The sequence below is a fragment of the Anthonomus grandis genome, chromosome 1 (assembly GCF_022605725.1).
Source record: "Anthonomus grandis grandis chromosome 1, icAntGran1.3, whole genome shotgun sequence".
Classification (NCBI taxonomy): Eukaryota; Metazoa; Arthropoda; class Insecta; order Coleoptera; family Curculionidae; genus Anthonomus; species Anthonomus grandis.
Genome location: NC_065546.1, coordinates 34,679,432 through 34,695,128, shown reverse-complemented (window position 1 = coordinate 34,695,128; position 15,697 = coordinate 34,679,432). Strand labels below are relative to the sequence as shown.

The following is a 15,697-nucleotide window of genomic DNA, read 5'->3' as shown; positions in this document are numbered from 1 at the left end:
ACCTTCATAATTCACTTGACCATCACCATCCAAATCGGCCTCTTTTATCATGTCGTCAACTTCTTCTTCGGATAAACGTTCGCCCAAACTGGTCATCACGTGACGCAATTCGATGTTCGATATCAGGCCGTCGTTATTTTTATCAAATACCCTAAAAAATGCCTTTTAATAGTTTAAAATATGAACTTGACCTGAAAAACTTTTCTGAAACAAAAGATCACTTAACTATAAACAAAAGATGACAAAAGTTTATATGGAGGACGCATTGTGTTGGCGAATGAATCTTTTAGAAATGTCTCGCAGCCGTTTTTGGAACGAGGCCAAATGTATTTAGATGCAACTGCCTTCTATGTCTTATAACGTTAATGATTTCTTAGAGAAAAACTTAATAAAAATGGCCTGTTCGACATCCTAAAATAGGGCATTGATAGGAAATTGATTGAAAACGTCATTGATTCCCACAAAAAAATGTCTATTAAAATAGAGAATTTTCAACTCAGCTTCCTAAAATGAATATAGATAATTGCCCTATTTCAATCAATAATCATAATAAAATCATTCAAAGAAGTAGGTTACCTAAAAGCCTCCTTCAATTCCTCTTCACCGTCGGCATCTTTCATCTTTCTCGACATCATTTGTAAGAACTCGTTGAACTCGATCGTACCGTTGCCGTCTTGGTCCACCTCGTTAACCATATCTCGCAGTTCAGTTTCTAGAGTGAAAAAAGAGACGGAAAGAATTTTCATTAAGTTTCCATTTTCGACGAGTATTTGTAATTTTCCTTTATTGAAACTTTACACAGCTGCATAACTTCACATAAAATTAAATTATCGTTCTATTTGAAAATTGGCAATTTCCGTTAAACGCTTGATAAGTTGAGATTTGACGCTGATAAAGTTTTCTTTAGGGAGATCGATTAACTAGAAACGCTTTTAAATGAGAATGTCTTAGATGTTTATTACATTTTTGACTTCAGGCTGGCTTTTTAGAACTGTGTTTTCCAGTGAACCTTACTTTAACATGACATAAATAAAACAGAAGTCTTTATTAAATCTTCAGAATCCCAAATTTAATCAAATCAAAACCCCATATAAAAATAATAATAATAATAATAATAATAATAATAATAATAATAATGATAATAATAATATTATGAAAATGTAAATACGTTAATTCTTTTCCTAGTTTTTGTACTATTTTTATTAGTATTCTGTAGTTAAAGTTGATTCGTAGGGTTTCTTTAGGGTTCTACTTACGTTTGGTTTATTATTTTTATCTATAGTGTTTAGTTTTTAAGTAATTCATCTTGTTCGAGAGCCCCATTTTGGCCCCAATTTAGGTTATTTAGGTTATATTATTGTAAATCCCTGTACTTCTAATTTTCTAGAATTTGTATACTTGCTTGCTTTGACTGTCAGTATTCTTCTAAAATTATTGGTCTCTTTCGGCAAAAAAAAATGAAGATAATTCTAAATATTTCGAAACTGTTCCATCGGGTTTTAAAAAGGACGCGCTTCGTGACAATTCATTTAGTTTTAATTGTTTAGTCAGTTTTTACCCTGGAAACAATTAAACGACAGTCAAGGCGAGTTAGGTTAGTGTTTTTGACGTTGACAATAAAAGTGTGTTCCCGAATTTCGTTACAATTGGTGTCAGAAGTGGGATATTTAGAAGCTCATTTTAGTGGATACCTTTAACAAGAAGTCAGGCCAAGATGGAGACCGAGAAATTAATGGAGCTGCTATTAAGGAAGTTTGACGAGCAAAAAGTGGAACAAGAAGAGCGAGACAAGAAACAGGAAGATTTACTTAAGACAATTAAATCTGACCTGAAGAAAGAAAATGAAGACCTGATTCGAACCATGAAAGATGACTTACTGAAGTTAAAAGATAATTTTAAAAAGGAGCAGGAGGAACGAGACAGAAAACGAGAGGAACGAGTTTTACAACTTAAAGAAGATCTAGAGAAGAATCAGAAACAATTAATGACTAACTTTGAAGCAACAGTAGAAGAAGAATTGGGGCAAGTACAAAAAAAGATCCAAGAACTAGAGATGAAAGTAAAACGGACTCCTCTTCATCCCGATCCTGGAATGCAAACAATGATGAAAGTAAAGCCAACAAAATTCGACGGCAAAGAAGCATGGAGTATACCTATTTGAATCAATTTTAGGCCGCTGCTAGGGGAAATCGCTGGGATAACGAAGAAAAGGCAATCAATCTTAAGCTAAGCCTTAGAGGAGAAGCTACAGAAATATTAAGAATGGTGCCATCTGAGGATCAGCTCAATTTCGACGTACTGGTGCGTACCTTAGAGATGAGATACGGTGAAGCCCATCTACAACAAGTGTACCAGGCTCAATTGAAAGCTAGAAGACAACAACCCGATGAATAACTCCAACAGTTTGAGGCCGATGTTGCTCGATTAGTAAATCTGGCTTATCCTTCAGCTCCAACAGAGTTCCGAGAACAAATTTCTATAATTTGTTTTATTGACGGAGTTCGAGATCCAGATACTAACCACGCTCTAAGGATGGCTCATCATAAAAGTATTTCAGAATCTTTGGCCCATGGACTAGAATATGAGGCAGCTTTTCAAGCAACTACAAGGCAGACACGAATAAGACAAATCAGAACTTCGGAAAGTGATCTCGAAGACCGCCTAAAGAAGATTGAATCATTATTAGCGAGGAAACCTAAAAGACCATTGCAATGCTGGAATTGCAATGAGGAGGGGCACCTTAAACGTCAATGCCCCAAGCCTTTAAGAGATCCAAGGAACCAGGAAAACTTCAACTTCAAGCTGGCTGGGTGCTACCAAGCCTCACGTATAAGACTAAACCGGCTGCCACGTCCTGGAGACAGTTTGGTAGTACCGGGAAAAATATGCGGCCGTGAATGTGAGATGGTAGTGGATACAGGCTCAAGTTATACTATCGTGAAGCCGAACATTGTAGCACACTGTAGGCTTTCAGCACCACCCAATTTAATTCTGGAGTCTGCAAATGAAAAAAGCATCCCGATTCTTGGATTGCATGAAGCTACAGTCACATTGGCTTAACAACATTCCAACAGCCTAGATTAGGATTAGATGTTATGAATGCTCAGCAGTTTAAAATGGATTTATATAACCGGATATTGACGACGTGAAATGAAAAGATTTTTATGCACCACCTATATGAAGATAAAGTAAATACCAGAGTCGTTAAGTTATTCAAGGATATTACCATACCAGCAAATTCAGAGCTGGTGATTAATGCTACAACTGGAAAAAAAGAGGGAGAAACTGTTTTGATTGAGCCCATGGAAAACTGCAAACTATATAGTCAAGGAATTTTTCCAGTCAAGACGTTATCTACGCAGAAAAAATCTACTGTTTTGGTTCGAATGGTAAGTTTAAAAAGATATGATCAACACCTGAAACAAGGAGAGAATATTGGCGTATGCTCTGAAGTAGTGGCAGTCATGAAAAATGCTGATAGAAGTCGTTATCCAAACAGACCTTTTCCTGTATGTTTACAAAAGCGATTTGAAAAATCTTCTGCCAATTTAACCATGGACCAGTCTAGTAAATTGCGATGTCTTCTTGAAGAAAATCAAGATGCGTTTTCCTTGCACGATAATGACCTGGGAAGAACTGATTTGGTGCAGCATCGAATTAACACTGGAGACAATGCTCCGATTAAACAAGCACCTCGAAGAATTCCGATAGCTAAACAAGGAGAAGTTTCCTCAATGCTTCAAGAAATGAGGACACAAGGAGAACCTTCTCAGAGTCCTTGGACATCTCTTGTTGTGCTAGTGAAGAAAAAGGATGGATCCACTAGATTTTGTGTAGACTATCGGCGACTAAATGACATTACCAAGAAAGACAGTTATCCCCTACCACGAATTGATGACACCCTGGACACGCTATCAGGTTCACAATGGTTTTCAACACTCGATCTAAACAGTGGATACTGGCAGGTAAAGATGCACCCAGAAGATAAGGAAAAGACCGCATTCTCGACTGGAACAGGACTTTGGCAGTTTACAGTCATGCTCTTTGGACTCTGCAATGCTCCAGCTACCTTTGAGAGACTTATGGAAACAGTTTTACGTGGAATGACGTGGGAATCATGTTTAGTTTATCTGGATGACGTCATCATACTGGGAAAAACATTTGAAGATCATTTGAAGAATATTCAAAAGGTATTTGTTAAACTCCGAGAGGCCAACCTGAAGCTAAGTCCTAAAAAATGTTACTTATTTCAAAAAGAAGTTCAATACCTTGGTCATGTAATATCAGAAAAAGGTGTCAAGACTGATCCAGATAAAGTAGAAGCAATCGAAAATTGACCACTGACAAACACCAGTTAAGAAGCTTTCTGGGCCTTTGTACCTATTACAGAAGATTTGTAAGAAATTTCGCTAATCTTGCAAAGCCTCTACATAAGCTCACGAAGGACAAAAGGGTATTTAGTTGGTCAACAGACTGTGAAAAAGCATTTCAACGGTTAAGAAGAGCACTATGCACATTTCCAATTTTAACATATCCGATTCCTGGACAAACTTTTATTTTGGATACCGATGCAAGTAATGTTGGAATTGGGGCCGTTCTATCACAAAAATATGAAGATGGCAAGCAAGTGATAGCTTATTTCAGTAAAACGTTACCAAAACCAGAAAGAAACTATTGTGTCACCAGACGAGAGCTATTGGCAGCAGCAAAAGCTACTGAACATTTCCATATATATTTGTATGGTCAACGATAAATCCCTAGAACTGACCATGCTTCGTTGAAATGGCTGTTTCAGTTTAAAAATCCCGAAGGACAAATAGCAAGGTGGCTTCAACGATTACAAGAGTATGACTTTACAATAGAACATAGGAAAGGCGAATATCACCAATGCCGATGCTTTATCGAGAAGACCCTGTATTGAAACATGTCAATATTATTTTAAAAAGGAATCAACAGCATCCAGAGATATTTAGTTGTAATCGTATTGGCCTTCACAGTTCTAAAGAGTGGGATGTAGCTAGTTTAATCCAAGATCACTGTGATGACCCAGTATTCGGTCTTTTTTAGGAACTGAAATCTCGAGAAATTTGAAAACCAGAACGGAAAGATATTTCTGACAAATCTCCAGAACTAAAAGCTTATTGGTCTCAATGGAATTCATTGGTTATAAAAGATGGATTGTTAAAAAGAGTCTGGGAGAGCGTAGATGGAAAAGAAAAGACATATCTGACAGTCCTTCCTCCAAAACGGATTCCCGAAGTTCTTGAAGTTGTTCATGGCGGTGTCGGCGGCGGAAATTTTGGAGTTAGTAAGACTTTGGCAAAAGTGAGAGAACGGTTTTACTGGCTGAACAGTCATCAAGATGTTGAACGCTGGTGCCGACAGTGTGAGCAGTGTTCGTCAAGCAAAGGCCCAAGAACCCGGACAAGAGGAAAGATGATGCAGTATCTTGTTGGTGCACCCTTTGAACGAATTGCCATAGACGTAGCAGGACCCTTTCCTACTAGTAGCTCCGGAAACCGATATGCTCTTGATGCTGTGGATTACTTTAGTAAGTGGCCCGAGGTTTATTCGATTCCAAACCAAGAAGTAACGACAGTAACTGAAGTGCTGTTCCAGAACTGGATTTGTCGATTTGGTGTACCCAGAGAGATACATTCAGACCAAGGAAGGAACTTTGAGTCACAAATATTCCAACAAGTATGCCAGTTGCTGGGAATCAATAAGACCCGTACAACCCACTACACCCTCAGTTTGATGGAATGGTAGAAAGATTTAACCGCACATTTGAAACCTATTTGAGGATTGTGGTAAACTCTAAGCAAACCGACTGGGATACCTGTATACAACCATTCCTATTGGCATATCGTTCTTCTATCCACAAGTCAACTGGAAAAAGCCCGGCAAAAGTTGTCTACGGTGATGAACTTCGTTTACTTTTGGACATTATTACTGGAAGACCCCATAAGTCTGAAACCCTTGAGGAGTACGTCGACCATTTACAAGAGCGTTTACAAATTGTTCACGAACAAACACGGGATAAACTTCATCTAGAAAGTAACAGAATGAAATCACGTTATGACACAAAGGCAAATTCTACCGGTTTTAATCCTAGGGATAAAGTCTGGTTATACAATCCACGGAGGACGAAGGGCAAGTCACCAAAGCTCCAGAAGGATTGGGAAGGTCCATTCAATGTGGTCACCAGAATTAACGACGTGGTGTACCGTATCCAGCGACATCCGACAACGAAGATGAAAATTGTAAACATCGTCCGGTTAGCGCCCTATCATGACTCGGGTGGTCCCATGTTTGATCGGGACGATCAAACTTGAGAGGGGAGCAGTATTATGAAAATGTAAATACGTTAATTATTTTCCTAGTTTTTGTACTATTTTTATTAGTATTCTGTAGTTAAAGTTGAATCGTAGGGTTTCTTTAGGGTTCTACTTACGTTTGGTTTATTATTTTTATCTATAGTGTTTAGTTTTTAAGTATTTCATCTTGTTCGAGAGCCGCATTTTAGCCCCAATTTAGGTTATTTAGGTTAAATTATTGTAAATCACTGTAGTTCTAATTTTCTAGAATTTGTATACTTGCTTGCTTTGACTGTCAGTATTCTCCTAAAATTATTAGTCTCTTTCGGCAAAAACAATGAAGATAATTCTAAATATTTCGAAACTGTTCCATCGGGTTTTAAAAAGGACGCGCTTTGTGACAATTCATTCAGTTTTAATTGTTTAGTCAGTTTTTACCTTGGAAACTAAGAAAAGAATGTTAGGTTTGTAGTACATGATCGACCAGAAACGAAGCCATGTTGATCGTTGGCCAGCATGGGGTTAACCTTGAGAAAAGTTCATTTATATAGAGCCATCTCGAATAACTTTGTGAAATTACACAGAATGGATATAGGACGGTAATTCTCTATTGTTCCAGCATCGCCCTTTTTAAAGATAGGGCAAACTTTGGCTTGCTTCCAGATATTGGTAAAAATACCATTATTAAGGATCAGATTAAAAATGTGGAGCAGAGGATCTGTAAGTACCACAGAGCAGTCCTTAGTTAAAAAACTAGGACTTAGATTTGGGCCAGAGGTCATTTTGCTTTTGAGACACTTGCTCGCCGTCATAATGTTGGTAGCGCGACGACGTCTATGCAAGTTAAGGCAGGTTCAGAGACGATAGGATGATTGCTGTGAAATGTATACACTCCTGAAATAATCTCCAAAAGCTGACACAATGCTGTCAGGTTTATTGTATGATTGGTTAGAAAGCTTCATTAAGCCCGGGATTTGTGACTGATCCATGAAAATTTCCTCACACGTATGTTTACACTTATGTTTGGACTCTATCCGATGCCTTGCATGCCTAACCCTAATGACTTCCATGCGAACGACCCTAACTAGAGCGCTTGAGATTCTGTTGAGCCTTCCTTAGCCTTCCAAGCGCCTCTACACCACCTGGCGCAATTCGATGCAATGAGGACTACGCATAGGTTACATTACATGCCCTTGGTGAGCTACGGGCTGGGGGGGTAGCAATCTCACATGAGTGTCATCTTCCATTAGTATGATCACATACAAGAAATCTGGTCACAACTCACAGGCCGTACAGAAATGTCCCCTTCTTCTGATGGGCAGTATCTATATGGAATCTTAAAGGCATATCGCAGGCAATAATCGATGGCAGGACTTCAATTGGCTTTCATTGTTAAAGAGGGGAACCATCTGGTATACAGATGTCTCCGGAATGAAATACGGACGGAAAATCTTAAACTGCGGACGCCGCAATACTGTCAGTCTACAGTCTGCTCGGACAGCAGTGCTGTCATCAAGGTTAATACGGTCGAAAAGGTGAGCTCTAAGCTCGTGCTGGAGTGCATAAATGTCCTGGAGGAATTAGTAAAGGTGAGCTGCAGGAGGCAGCCTGTCCGGGTGCCTGGAAATTAAGGCTATGGAGGAAACGAGAAGCGAATTCTCGAACTGGCATTTAAGACGCAATTTCAACTCACGCACGTTAGGTTCAAACACCTATTATAAACAGTACTTACAGCTTATTCGGCAACATAAATTCTTTCGAACCGGAGTGCCTGGTTTTTCCAAAACTATTGGCTCAGGTAACCCTCGGTGGGGCACGATGGGAACTGCCTTACAATTTAATTCAATTGTTGTCTTTTATGACCCAAACATTTTTGATGCTTCTTGCTAAATCAATTGAATGCGGGGTCACATAAAACAATTTTTCAAGGTTTTCAATTTTAATATTGTCGACGTTTTGGCCTATATTAGATCTTCAGTGCGATAAAAAATGAAAACCTATTGTTCATGAACATTACATGTATTACTACATAGAAATGTAGTGAACCATAAAAAAAATTCCACTTCTGTTTAAAAACCAAGCCAAATGGAAATAAAGAGAAATCAATTTATTTTTGTTGCAGAATCTTCTTCCTTCACACTTTTCCTCGTTTGGAAAAGTGTGTTGAAATTAGTGAATGCCTTGAGACAGTATCAGAAGCGTATCCTCAATCCCAGCAAGCTTTGTCTTTTTGGATGATTTTAATATCCCAAATAGTATATGGTTTAAAGGGATTTTTGCTTCCGAGGCAACCCATTTACCTGGAGCATCAACTAATAAGGTACAGATCCAGGTACTGGCTGTTTAAAGTGTGATGGATATTATAGGGACTTCTTTTCGATACATGTTGCGCATACGATAAGCGTAATAATACAATAAGCATGCATAATAATGTGAACATAAAAATAAAGGATTGTGGCATTCCTCCTGAGAAGAAATTATTAATCTGTTTTCAGAATTCTTTTCACAAATATATTATAATGACTGAAGTCTAGTCTTTTTGTTCTAGTCTCTTGTGCGCTCACACCTTGATTATTATTCATGTGCTTGGAGCCCTCGTTAGAATATTCATATTCAAGCTACTGAAAAAGCGCAGCATAAGTTTCTACGATATATTTCGTTTAGGAAACATTGATTCGTAATACCATAAAATAGTATTACAATATAATAATAATAAAATACCATTGTTATAGCTAGTTTGGTGTCAACCGCGACACGTCAACGTATTACATAACCTTCAAAAAGAATACTTGGCAATTGACAGTTTTGACCTATGGATATTTTGTGATCTTGGGTACGTAGGCGGGTAATAGTGATGACAGTACATACTGTCAAAATAGCGGATGAGAGGCATCTTAATGAGAATAAATAGAAAAACTCGTTCAAATAAAGCAGTTTTCAATTAACTTTGCGCTGATTCGAAATTGAATTTCTCGGAAAAATCACAACCCAGCAAAAATCGACAAAAAAAGCAACAAAAAGAAACTGAAAATGAAATTGAAAAAAGAGTCCGACATCTCTGACCGGTTTTGAAATCCGGCCGGATGCTCAAAATCTGTAATCGGTTTAAACTACGATTGGTTGAGGCAGGCCTTTATGCTCGGCTTTTCGTTCTATATATGATTCAATTTTCCGGATTTTTCTTTGATAATGGTTCATAATAGAGTTTTAAACTTTTCTCATTTACCTGTCGGTCGTTGTCCTAGTGACCTCATGACCACGCCCAGTTCCGCCATGGTGATGGTGCCGTCTTCATCTTTGTCGAAGAGCATGAAGGCCTCCTTAAATTCCGCCACTTGGTCTTCTGATAGGCCATATTCCGTCTACGAAAGAAATTACAATTTTTTTAAAGTAAATTTGGCAACCCTTACTATGCTAAAATAATGAATCTTTAAGTCAAGCGATTTATATCCAAGGCTACTTTATACGATCGTAGACGTAATATAAAGGGTGAGTCATTAATAATGCAGGAAAATTTAAAGGCGTATACCTTGGGTCAAAATATTGGAAAAACTCCCGATAAACCTTTGTCGGAAAATGCTTCTCTGCGGAGATATGGGGCGTTGAAATTCTAAGTTAATTTTCAATTTTTCTAAATAATTTGAAAGTAAACGAGAATAACCATACGAAATTAGGTATAGGAAAGTTTTCAAAAGTGCTAAATTTAATTTTTTTGATGTTTTGAGTTTTTAAATATACAACAATGACAACCATCTTATTTATTGAATTTAATTCTTATAAAATCAAAGGGTTTTACAAAGGGGACAAGTGATTAACATGATGTAAAACACAAACTAGGAGCAGAGGTTATAAATTTGTTGAAAGTGTTGCCCTCCAATTTCGATGCAAGCACCTACCCTACGAACCACTGATTGCCGCACTCGTTCAAAAATATCTGGAGTTTTCAATATTTATTTATTTATTTTCAATTGGAGTAATATGAACTAATTGTTTTAGGTAACCCCAGAGGAAAAAGTCTAATGATTTTAAATCGGGATATCGCGGAGGCCACGGTTGTAAAACTCCGCGGCGTATACAACGATTGTGATATTTTCTATATCTAAATATTCTCGATCAATTAACCTAGAGTGCGCTAGAGTACCATCGCGCATAAATTACATTTGATACATACAGCTCAAGGGGGACTTCTTCTAAGAATGCAGGCAGTTCCTCTTTGAGATTATGCCAGTAAACATCTCCATATAATCGTTCGGGCAAAAGAAATGAACCAATCAAATTATCTCCAATAATTCCCACCCACATATTTAAAGGAAAATTATTGTTGGTGCCGACTTTCCATTATTCTATGCGGATTTTCGTATGCCCATTTGTGACTATTGTAAAAATTCATAATTGCGTTGCTTCATCTGTGAATAATATTCTTACCACGAACTGAGGATTTTCTCCTATTTTTTGTTGCAGCTAGCGACATAATGGGAGTCTTTGAGGCAAATCACCTGGTTAAAGTGCTTGCACTCGCTGTAAGTGGTACGGATTTAAGAATTTCCTCTTTCATATTCTGGAGACTGTCGATTGACTAATATTTAGTGTTGTAGCAATCTTTCTTGTACTTGTTGTAGGGTTCTCTTCAATTTGGTATAACATTGCCTCTTCGCCGTCTACAGTTGCAACTGTACGAGATCGTTCATTGTTAGCAGTCAATTTCTTGAAACTACGATTTTCACCGACTATGTGGAATAGCACGATTCGGCAATCTCTCTTCGTAAATTCGCTTTGCTCTGTTACTGTATTTCATTCATTTGAAATGAAAATGTTAAAAACTTTTAAGTATAGGAAAGTCATTGTGAACTTACATACAAATATGGGTCACCTACTAGCATTTAATTAATAAACTAATATTTTATTTACTCGAAATGATTATAAAAATGCAACAATATCAATAACAAAAACTTAGTTTAATTAAATTTTGACCAACAATCGACTTTTTTTCATTCATTGTTTGTGATATACGACCAATGCATAGATATATTTTTCTTTGACAAAATTAAAAGAAATTTTTTTGAATTTTGACCCAAGGATTACGCCCTTAAATTTTCATGTAATATTAATGATTCTGAAACTATGTTAAGATAATGAATTTTTAAGTCAAGGAGGCTTCGAGAAATTAAAGCTGGCCTTTTTATTATTTATTTCCAAACCCACTTTATAAAATCTAATATTTAGTGTATAGTAGCAAATAATTGCCAATTGCTTTTTTTGTGATAAGGGAGCATTCAAGTATTAGGCAACGCGGGAGGAGTACGGGAGAGGGTGGGTGTCAGGTTAATCGTTACGGTGTAATACAGGGGGAGGATGGTATTAAGCCCTGCGTTAGGTAATGCAAAGTTTCAAATTTCTCCCGGACATATTTTGTTTCTGATGTATGTAGTTTCTGCATCTCCTACAAATCGCGCTGCATTCTGCCGGCGATGTTCTCTTCAACTGATTTTTTTTGGTAAAATAAGTAAATTTATTAAACGATGAGTAAGCGGTTAGCGGAGGGTCAACAATCCCTAAAAGTTGTTATACAGGGTGTCTACTATAAAAACCGCCAAACTTCAAGAGGTGATCTTATTTATTTACGGTGTCGCAAATGGAACTCGCGGGAGGCAGCAAGGGAGTCTGCGCTTCGTTTTCCTAATAGACGACAACCTCATAGAAGTACATTTGCAGAAGTGTTCAGACGCTGTGGGGAAACTGGTTCCTTTCGAGGTTTGCGGATTAGAGAAGGTGGTCAAAATGGTCAACGCTGGAGACAAGAACCTGCGAATATGAGAGCTGTTACAGAAGATAGATCTAGAAGTAATCGCCGCATTGGTGCTGCATTAAGGATTCACCATTCCACTGTACATAGAGTTCTTTAAAAAAATAATTTGCATCCGTTTCATTTGAAAAAAGTCCAGGATTTATTGCCAGTGGATGGTGAGGTGAGGCTTCAATTCTGTAGATGGTACTTGAATAAGTTGCAATAGTGGAGAACAGAAGCTACCTTTACAAGAGCCGGAATAATGAATTTAAGAAATAACCATATATGGCATACAGAAAACCCTCATGCGACTGTTGTTTCACATTTTCAGCATGAGATAAGGGTCAACGTATCGATAGGATTAATAAGAGGTCGCCTTTTCGGGCCTGTAATACTTCCTGATGGGCTTAATTACAATGAGTTTTTAAATTTATTAAATAATGACCTTGTTGACTTTCTGGAAGAAATCCCCTTAGCTGCTAGACAGGAACTTTGGTATCAAATGGACGGATGCCCAGCCCATAATAGCAAAATTGTGCAAAATTCCTTGAATCAATGCTTTGGGGAGACATGGAGCGGAAGATACGGTCCGGTAAGATGGCCGTCCAGAAGCCCTGACCTTACGCCCCTTGACTTTTATGCCTGGAGCACATTAAAATATATTTTATTTTTTAATTTTATATATATATTTGATTTTCAATCAAGAAATATAAAATTTGAAAATTTTCAATTTTTGGGGTTTTCTTTCTTTTGCCCATGATATTGCGGTGAAAACAAATAGCTATCACAAAAGTAAGTATATCATTGGAAAGCATATTAAATGCAGTAGTTTTTGCTGAAAAAAAAACATGTCCCTATTTATCAAATTTTTAGAAAAACGACAACGAAGAAGATACTACTAATTTTGCACATTTCCCAAATGTTACATTTAACTTCTGATACTAACTTTAACTTCTAACACCTAGTATAAAAAATTACTCAAAAACTTAAATATACGCATCTTATAGCAAATTTAATTCTCTTTCAGATGGTACATCTACATTTTATGTGCTGGGAAGAATAACGAAGATATTCTTATTTATATGAAAAAAAACAAAGAAATTTGATAGAATCAAAAAATGTTAAATACTCGAAGAACTAACAACTTTTCGAAAAAATGTTATACGATTTTTTTGTTGCAAATGACTTGTATAATCACCCCTTAAAGTTTGGCGGTTTTTATAGAAGACACCCTGTATAATACTTGAACGCTCCCTAAATGACATGCCGAATAAAGTGACAGCTCCTACGTCAACTTTTAATATTTTGGCCTTGAAGTTTTTTAGTTTTGCCACGACTATGTCAATATTTGGGCAAGGAGGCTTTGAAAACTTGAGAATGTCAAAATATGTTGTTTATTCTCAAACCTCCTACTTATAATAATTGCCAATTCAATCCTTCCAGAGTTGTCAGATTTTAACTTTGTATTGAAAAAGACGGGCAAAAACCTCCAATTCTGGACTTTGGCCAAGGCACTACTATAGCAGAAAAAAATCACACACACCCACACACAAACCCAAAACTTACACTGGTCTGTTGAACCTCGAGTTCACTTGTTAACCTTTTTAATCGGGAATACTCCTTGTTATACCTTTGGGTGTCGTTATTTGTCATTTTCCGCGAGGTTATTTAACGGTGGACGACAACTTTGTAGCCGCCGTCCGGGCTTAAAATACCTAAATCTATTTATATAAATTATTTTCCTTGGACATCATGCGACATTAAGGTGACTTTTCCCATCCTCTTATTTTGTCTATACTTACCAAATTAATCGTGACGATTAGGTCGTGCTGGTGGTGTTTCCCCTTCTTCTTTTTGTTTGTTTTCTTGACGGCCTCCACTTTGGCAGGCGCCTGTTTTATCGGCTGCCCTTTTTGCTGCGCGGTTACTTGCTTCTGTGCCGTTTTGCAAGGCGTCTTCGGTCCTCCCTTATTTGCACCGTGAGTGGGCGTGCGTGGACGCGGTTGCGACACGTGGCCGCTTCCATCTGCTGGTTTATTTCGTGCCTAAAAGACAAAAAACAAAATTTAATAAGAATCAGCGTGAACCATTCAATATCCCATTCGTCTTAAAAGACGACGGACCGTTTAGCACTCCGTTCGACCTAAGCAATATTTATCATGCTTACACGCAACGAAATGCGAATTAACATAAAACGCATCTGTAAACACCCGTAAACCGTTTCAGCGTTCCTAATTCGCATTATTTTCAATATGAGCCATGAGGATGATCTTGCTGTAATGCGCATTAAGGTTCTGTATACAGTGTGGTGACTTTAACTGGAATAAATTCAGTTAAAACTAATCAAATTTTATCTCGCAAAATTCCTGAGACCCGTCGATTTTTGTTTATTTTCTTTCACATTTCAAGATAGTTTTTGTATTTTTTCACCTGCAGGGGGGGGGTCCAAATTAACCCCAACTTTTTTTTTTCAAATGGAAAGCCACTTTTTTTAAACTCTCATTAAAAAGAGCCCTTTTTCCTGATTAAATTGTCCTATTTACTTTTGTGATTATCTAAAGGAGAAATACGAAAAAAAAAACATTAAATTATTAAAAGTTGCGTTTAAGGTATAAGTTGCCCAAAATGAGCATCATTTACTTGTTGGCAAAGCCCAAGACGATAATAAAATTCGTTTCTGACATTTTCTAACACTTCTGGAGATATTTGTCGGATTTCTTGTCTAATACGTTCTTTGAGTTCGTCTAGGTTTCCTGGTTTGCTCATATAAATTTGACTTTTCAGATGTCCCCACAGAAAAAAATCAAGTGGGGTGAGATCGGGAGAACGTGCCGGCCACTCGATTGTACCCCTTCTAGCAATCCATCTGTTTGGAAAATTATCATCTAAATACTGGCGTACATTACGGGCATAATGTGGGGGAGCACCATCTTGTTGCATCCAGATTCTTTCATCATACAAATCTGGATCGAACTGATTCGGATATAAGGCACGTAAGACTGGAACTAGTTCATGTTTAAGAAATTCTTATTTGAAAACCGAGATAGGGAGAAAAAATTTTCACTTTGATTTTGTGTGCATTATCAAATTCAAATTCAAAACAAATTTATTTATCATGAAGGTAAATAAATAATCATATACAATATTGTAGCATAATAATATACATATGTTGTACAACCTATCAAATACATGATAAATAGGACCATGCCTCGATTATAGAGAACCGTTTACACAGGTTCATCATAAGATAGAACCTGTGTGGCATAGCCCTTCAAAAACCTTAAAAGTAAAAAGTAAAAAAAAAAAAAGATTTTCTTAATTAATCGAGACATGCATGTGTTGTGTATCATATTCAAGTATTTAAGTAAGGCGAAGCAGGCGGGGGTTCTGGATATGCAGGAAAGGTAAATTAATTAATATTTATAACAATAATAAGTAGACAGCAATAGAAGACCGAGCGGCTCAGCTCTTTTAATTTTTACTGTAGATTAAGTATTGTTTTTTTGAGAATCAAGCAGTTTATTACGAATATATTTTTTATATGCAGTAAACGGAAAACTTTTGCAATTAGCCGGAAGTCTATTCCAAAGTTGAG

The 15,697-nt window shown here is 37.1% G+C and overlaps 1 protein-coding gene across 2 annotated transcripts in view; it reads right to left on the bottom strand.

Annotated features, from left to right (window-relative positions):
* The window catches only part of LOC126750502 (neo-calmodulin-like), an 80,247-nt gene that overhangs the window by 5,534 nt on the left and 59,016 nt on the right, over window positions 1-15,697 (bottom strand). Inside the window, exons 1-5 of one of the 2 annotated variants that reach the window (XM_050460146.1) lie at window positions 13,905-14,062; window positions 13,669-13,823; window positions 9,544-9,679; window positions 577-712; window positions 3-151 (exon numbers count right to left, since the gene is read on the bottom strand). In XM_050460146.1, the coding sequence (XP_050316103.1) occupies window positions 3-151; window positions 577-712; window positions 9,544-9,679; window positions 13,669-13,755 (508 nt within the window). In that variant the 5' untranslated portion in view covers window positions 13,756-13,823; window positions 13,905-14,062. Of the gene's footprint in view, window positions 1-2; window positions 152-576; window positions 713-9,543; window positions 9,680-13,668; window positions 13,824-13,904; window positions 14,148-15,697 lie in introns of those variants that run through there. The other variant, XM_050460138.1, reaches the window with a different exon arrangement.